At 38.1% G+C, this 7,344-nt stretch overlaps 2 protein-coding genes across 2 annotated transcripts in view; both read right to left on the bottom strand.

Moving 5' to 3' along the window:
• LOC107633375 overlaps positions 1–559 on the bottom strand; it is a 1,727-nt gene extending 1,168 nt beyond the window's left edge. The window contains exon 1 of the mRNA XM_016337008.1: positions 199–559. Coding sequence (XP_016192494.1) covers positions 199–559 — 361 coding nt within the window. The remainder of the gene's footprint in view (positions 1–198) is intronic.
• Positions 1,924–5,194, bottom strand: LOC107630674 (protein KINESIN LIGHT CHAIN-RELATED 1). Its single transcript, XM_016333877.2, has 3 exons — positions 4,028–5,194; positions 2,773–3,681; positions 1,924–2,420 (listed from the first exon to the last, which is right to left on the bottom strand). Exons 1-3 carry the CDS (start codon positions 4,642–4,644, stop codon positions 2,186–2,188), a joined length of 1,761 nt encoding a protein of 586 aa, XP_016189363.1. The 5' UTR covers positions 4,645–5,194; the 3' UTR covers positions 1,924–2,185.

Here is a 7,344-nt window from a genome sequence, read left to right as displayed (position 1 = left end):
TACTAATAATAATAATAATAATAATAATAATAATAATAATAATAATAATAATAATAATAATAATAATAATAATAATAATAATATTAAAAATAAATAATCATAATAACAAATAATAACAATAATAGTAATGCGTATTATAATAAAGGCTAATAATAATTATTATAATACTAATAATAATAAAAATAGAAGACTACTTACCTGCATTGACAAACTCAGAAAATTCTGGTGCATTCATAGCGTCTAGATCCAAAGCGTGTATAAAAGAAGGCTCTCTTGATGGATGTTGGCTCGTTAGTGCATTTGTCACATCTGCAACGTCAGGCTCAACTATGATATCATCTTCGTCGATATCTTCAACTGGACCAACAATATGATAAGTGCTCTCGAATTCTTCTTCACTTTCAGTGTTATAAACCGTCCAATCGATGTTAGGTTCGGGTAAATCAACCTCAACTAATTCTTCGAACTTAACATATAACTCGATAACTGACACTTGTGCCCATGTTTGCTGGTTCATCGAACACATCCCGTGCATACTTGCATCGCCAACCACATACATTATTTGAAATTGAACAAAACCACCAAATACCAACACAGGCTATGACTCTCTTTTAATATTTGATTATCAACACATTGACAAAGTATACTCTTAAATTCCTCATATGTTATTCTAAAAGGAATAACAACATCATATGAATTTTCACATACAAAACTCACATCTTCAGATATTTGTGAAAAGATTTGATCATTATAATATATTTTTAAACTAACACTTTCCTCCATTTTTATTCTCTTACTATCTTAACAAAATAAAACACACTCACACTCAACAAATTTGTTCTTCCTTTTATAATACTCGAGGTATAGCTTTTTAATCTGAAAAATATAGTACGCCCGCTGTGTAATGTCAATTCACTCTCTGCGTCTTAATAATATCCTGTTCTTGTATTGTTAATATGCCCTTTATATTATGTGTTTAATATTAAACTAATACAATCCGTCTCCTTATATTATTTTTTAAAATTTTTAAAAATGTAATACGTCCTCTTATATTGTATTTTTTTATTTTTTTAAAAAAATCTGGCTAAAGCAATTTGTTTCTTGTGGATTGTTAGTCCCAAAAATATGCAAAATACTACTACATTTAATAATAAAGCATTACACCAAATTCTAACTAATATTCAAAAAAATTGAGCCGCGTCCTACATTGCAAAAGAAAAAGGAAAAAGGAAGAAGCTAAAAAAAAGAGAAAAAAAAAAGAAAAGAAGAAAAAAAGGAACAACTTTGAGCCTTTGAGAGAAGCATGTGATTCTGTCATTCTAAGTACTACCGTAGTTATTTGCCATTTTGCCTTATCTCTAACAGTAAAACGTAAATATGGATAATCTTGATCAAACTCAGCTCAAGTGTCAAGCAATGTACTAATGCGAGAAATGAGATATGATATTTTTATTTCACCAATTTCCAACTCTCATAATTTTTTTAAAGGACGAGAGGCTTTCGAACAAAAAAAAATATTATTTTTGGTTTTAATATTTTTTGGTTGAAAACCTCATTATTTCTCGAAAGCGTTTGAAATTTGGAGAACTGAAATGCTGAGATATCGCATGGCATGCGCAATTGTGCAGTATGGTATCCCGCTGATGACCTCAGCCTTCAGCAATTAATAAGGAAGTAACAACACATTACGCATATAAGAATCTGATCATCTAACCCTTTTATGTAAAATAAACGTCTTTAAGAAAAAAAAAAGAGAGAGAGAGAAAGAAGTCCCAATAATTCATAAAAGCTTTGACACTGAAAATCATTTAGATGAGGAAACAAGCCAGCAAGCATTTAATAATAGGAAGGCCAGACGAAATAAAAAAAAAAAGCGCCATTTATCGACCTCGCGAATGCCCAAGGCGAATAAAACACAACCTCATCAAAATTTATTCACTCAAATAAAAATTTGCTTTCAACACTTTCCGGAAAGGAGAACAGGATTGCAACTGTGGTTCAGCTAAATGGTCACAACACATTTTATAAAACAATTAACCAAGAAAACAAATAAAGAAAAGAAACACAAATGCGTGAACAAATATCAAGAAACAGGGAAGCTCACAAATTACAAATTCAACCCTATACAAGATATTCTATGTTACAGAATGTGCATCCAATAATATAAAGATTAATAAAGATATGGTTAAATTCTAAAACCCAAACCAGGCCATCTCTTTGCCCCCTCCTTCTTGGTCCTCTTTGAGTTTGGATCAATCAGGTTTTCCAGAGATTTCGCTTTCCTATCTCGTGTCTTGCCTGCTTCTTTCAGGAGCTCAGCCAGCCTGCGCTTCTCATCTTCAAAATCAGGATTTGCAATTCCGAGCTTTTCTTCCCTCAATTTAAGCACATACTCTAAGATCTCAATTGCATCTCCCACTCTGAACAATGCCATCATGTTAGTTCAAGAACAGAAGGTTGCAGATTTAACATCAGAGAATATGTAGGAAAATACGAAAGGCTTGTAAACAGAATTCCCGCATAAATTTTCCTCCAACAAAGCATCTACTTACTACTTAGTTCCACAAAAGCCCATTTTGGTTGTATTTTAAATCGGTTCTAATACAAATGTTATTAGTATTCTATTTTTTAGGAGGGGACATTTTAGCAAAAAGTATGCAACAAACCGTGGGAAAAAGTAATTTATCTGTGCCAAATCTGGAGAACTTTGGAGCAAACATTCCAATAAGTAAAACTTGAAAGAAAATAATAATGTTGAAAAAATAAGTTTACCTTCCCATAGCATCATAAGTTGCTGCAAGATTGCTATACACTCCAAGAGTATCTTGATGGCATGGGCCACACTCTTGTTCAAGAATGCCCCTAGCTTCTTCAAACAGTTCAGCAGCCTCATCTATCTTGAACAGCTGCACACATGCCAACCCCATCTGGTTCAAAACAACGCCAAAGAAGGCAGACTTCCTTTCTCCACTGACCCTGAGTTTTGCTACGGCACTCTCAAAAGAGTTCCTTGAATCTTCATACCGCCCAATCATGTAATACATCACCCCCATGCGTGCTTCTATCCCAGCAATTGTGCTCTGCTGTCCTGGTTTATCCTCCAACAATTTCATTGCTTTTTGTAAAAGCTTCAGTGCTTCCTCAGGCTCATCCACAGACTCAAAAATGGCCGAAACTTCAGTCAAACCACCAGCAATCTCTTCTGCAGTGGTTCCAGGCACTGGTTTTGAGTATATTCTAAGAGCATTTTCGCAATAGGACTTGGACTCTCGAAGCTTTCCAGTCCTGTGGTACAAATCAGCTAGTCTTACAAAGACAGATGCAACCGAAGAATGGTTTTCTCCCTTGGCTGATTTGAACACAGTAAGTGCCTTCTGGTACGAGAAGATAGCCTCGTCAAAGCGACAGAGAGACATGTAGATGTTTCCAATGCTGACATCAATAGAAGCAACTTCATTGTCCTGTCCATTTGCAATCATCGCCATGCTGGCAAGGACAAGGTGCTCAAGAGCCGCTTCGTAATCCCCTTTTGCCTCGCATATAAGGGCCATAAGCCTTCTATCAGCTGCCTCTTCAAGAGAGGCTGGTTCGCTGTGCACACGATGAATCTCAAGCGTCTTCTTGCACAGTTCTTCTGCCTTATCAAACTGCATCGCTTGAACATTGGCCTCAGCCAAGTATCTGCAACATCCAAGACCATATTTATTATTCATCAGCACATCATCAAATGAAAAACCCACTCATCAGCCAAGCATGCCAATTAATCGCAGGAATCACAGATTATTATAACAACAATGAAACTTAATGCACAGAAGTACAATTTAGCTTTAGCAAATATCCAAAACGCATCTGCTAACAACAGATAATATCGGTAATTCCGCACCAGAGTTTCCAAATCCGAATCAATTCCGTATATCCCGCAGTATAATGCAGTCTCCAAATCCAAATTCAAACGAGAGTATAAAATTCCAAATCGAGACGTAATTAACCTTAATAAATTTATCATGGTGAAATTGAGATGAGATACCTGCAAGTTTCTCCAACCCTAGGATCAGTCTCGCCCAAGGCTTGGATCTGAATCTGGAGTCCCTGGTCGTAGCAAGAGATGGACTTATCGACCTGGCCAAGCATGGAGAACGTGTCTCCGAGCTGCATGTACCCGGAGAAAGCGGCGAGCGCGTGATCCGCACCTCTAGCGATGTCAGGAACCTGGATCGCGCGCTCAAGCACCGGCACAGCCTCCTCGAACCTCCCTAAGCTGCAGTAGATGGCGGCGAGGACGTGGAGGCTCATGGCGAGGTCGAGGCTGGGCTCGCCGTCGAGGGCGCATCGCTCAAAGGACTTAGAAGCCCGGATAGCGTAGTCGAGGGCCTTGGCAGGCCCGTCTCCAGAAGCGATGGTGTCGCGGGCTAGCTTAAGGAGAAATGGGCCAAGATCGGGGTTATCGAGAGAGGCATCGGAGAGAAGGTGGTTGGAATTGGGGGTTTCGGGAGTCTTCTTCTTGGATCGGGAGGGAGAAGGTGAGGGTGGTTTCTTGGGAAGAGGGGAAGGGGTTCTGATGGATTCGGATCTTTGGGTTGGAGTGTTGGGTACTGAGACTCGGAGGGGCGGAGCTTCCGGTGGGGTCTTAACGAGACCCGGCATGGTTCAATTGAAAGAGAGAAAGGGAAGGGAAGCGGACTTGTGCTTGTGCTTGTGCTTGTCTGTGAGATTTGTAAAGGGAGACACTTGAGAGGATAAGAACAAGGCACCACTCGCACCCGAAATCAGATGTTTCAGCTTAGCTTGCTTGTGTGAGCTGTGAGGGAGGTTTCACCCCTTCACTTTCACCTCTCTATCAGTCTATCTAATCCAGCATCTTTTCTATTTTCTTTTTTTTTCCCCATGCTTTATGCCGTTGCTGCTTCTGCTGCTGCTTCTTTTTACCTATCAGGTTACTATTGTAATTCAACAACCTCTCCTTCCTTCCCCTCTATAATCACCTTCTTTTTCTCAAGTTATCTACTTTTAATAAAACTAACCCCTTATCTTTTGATTCAGACTCTACTTATGATACTATCTATATAAGTGAAGCTCATAGTCATACTTCAGTTTTCATTCATATTTTAGGTAATACCGTAATAGTAATACACTAATACTGCCGAATTATAGTTTTTGGCCTCTTTTTTATTTCTGCCTTTTTCCTCCGAGGCATATGTCTCTCTTTCCTTCTTTCTGTTTCCTTGTCTGATATGTTATAAATTTCATCAATTAAAAGAATAAAAAGCCTGAAAGAGTTTCCATACGATTTGTTAATAATTTTAAGAGTAACGTCGGTTTCATTAGGGTTGGATTGAAGTTCGCTTGCTACCTGCAACAACTGAAAAACTAATCCAACTTAATCATTAATTTTACTTGATAGGTAGACCATACGATTAAGAATGGGGAAATTACATAATAATAAAAAGAAAATTAAAGTGGTAAAGCAAAAATATGTTGAAAAAGTCATTGTCAAAATTTTTATCTCAAATTTTCAATTGGGTTGGGTAACATAAAAATTTAAAGAAAGTCTACGGAAACATTTAATTTGACGTAAGGTTGCGGTAAAAGTAATAGAGAACTATTTATTGTCCTATTTAATTTATTTCATTTCATCAGTTGCTACCTCTTTCTTGTCCATGTTTGATTCCACGGGTCATCATTGACATTTATGCATAGAAAAAGTTTAGGGGCCAGTAATTTTATCAAATTCTGGCCAGCATGTAACCATCAAAGAAAAGTGAGTCATTGGATGAAATCTCACATTAATCTCACACCATTAAAAGCCTCATTGATAGCTATTTGATGGCTGTAAATTCCAAATATTGCTGGCCTCCTAACATTCCTCTTATGCATATTCTCGCCTCCTCCAATTTTAAAATCTTCCTCATAAACTTCGTTTTATTGAACTCCCTGTGTGTCTATATATTAATATATACAAGTAGAGATTAGAGGCACAAACTGCGAAATGAAAGTATTTCTGTTTGGGATTTGGCTCGAGGTATAGGTCAGTTGCAGCTGGAAAGGCATTGATGACGTTCTTTTTCGATATGCTGCACCACAATTCCTTCCTCGTCCAAGCAGTGTGAAGTACCTGCAAAAAAAAAAACTCCAATACTTAAGTCAGTTTGTGATAAAGAATAAACAACACTGATGATCTTATTGGCATTGTATTTTTGTGTGTTGTTCGTGTTTTGAGTTTACTAGGAACGGATTATTTATGCTGGAACGAGTGTCTTGACTACCTGAGATCCTCGGGGTAGGCTCCGAGCTATATCGCGGATTATTCTTTGTTTGTTGCAATTGACTTGACTTGTCTTATCTGAGCATAACGTCGGGTTTAGTTGAGATACGGATCACAACCCCCAAGCTTGACTTGCCATTGTTGGAAGCAAGTTGAGCTTTTTTGTTGAATTGATGACGTTATGCTCGTTTGTACAGTATGCCAGCCCCCAAGATCAACAGGGTACCGACGTGCTGATAACCACTTCGTTTATTGCATTTTGTAGTTATTGTGCAGTTATGTTTCCTTGGAATCATTTATATCACGTTCTGTAATAAATGTTAATGGGTATCGTTTCAAGAGAATCATGACCGCCAAGTCCTTTGTGCATATGAACAGTTTAGTTGATCAGACGGTCAGGGTTAATTTGCCCTTTTTCTACTTTGCTAATGTTCTCTTGAACACTTTTCAGTTTGCTTCTGTTTCGTGGTGTATACAAGGTTAGGGGGGATGATGACAAAAGGTTGGTTCTTTTTCATTTCTATCTTCTTCTGTATGTTTTCTAGGTTTTGTAAATGAAGAAACTAAAGGATAAAGTAGTTGAGGTGAAGGATGGTCTTTATGAGTAGGTGCATGCGGACGTCAAATGTCGCGCTTCCCTTCTCCAAAGTGTAAAAAGCTTATGCATTTTCAATGTTGCGAGCTGGGTTTGGGGTGGGTCTGAGATAGGTGTGGAATTGGTTCCTTGTAATGCAGAGGATAGGGTTTGTGAAAAGAAGGGGGATTGGGCTTATTTCTATGCGTATACCTGCTTGTTTACTGAGTTGAGTGTCAAACTCCCATTCTCAGATTTCGAGTGTTCCATTCTGACTCAACTCAACTGTGCTCCATCATAGTTGCGTCCAAACTCTTGGGCGTTCCTTCGCGCCTTTGAGTGTTTGATGTGTTTTTTGGAGACTGCTCCTACGTTAAACCTTTTCTTCTCGCTTTCCAGGCGAAGGGGGTCCGCAAGGGTCTCTGGATAAACTTGAGCAGTTATCCAGGTCGTTCCTTTTTTATTTTGAATAAATCTTTGTTTAAGAGTTTCAAGGAGATGTTTGTGA

The sequence above is a fragment of the Arachis ipaensis genome, chromosome B03 (genome assembly GCF_000816755.2).
Source record: "Arachis ipaensis cultivar K30076 chromosome B03, Araip1.1, whole genome shotgun sequence".
In the NCBI taxonomy this organism is placed as follows: Eukaryota; Viridiplantae; Streptophyta; class Magnoliopsida; order Fabales; family Fabaceae; genus Arachis; species Arachis ipaensis.
Note: the sequence above shows the minus strand (reverse complement) of the source record. Positions and strands in the feature narration are given on the sequence as shown.

Excerpts from the sequence above, each read along its gene's own strand:
- LOC107630674 (XM_016333877.2), bottom strand. The coding sequence starts at position 4,644 with ATGCCGGGTCTCGTTAAGACCCCACCGGAAGCTCCGCCCCTCCGAGTC. Across the intron at positions 3,682-4,027 it reads AGGGTTGGAGAAACTTGCAG|ATACTTGGCTGAGGCCAATG; the intron begins GTATCTCATCTC and ends TGGATGTTGCAG. Across the intron at positions 2,421-2,772 it reads ACTTATGATGCTATGGGAAG|AGTGGGAGATGCAATTGAGA; the intron begins GTAAACTTATTT and ends GGCATTGTTCAG.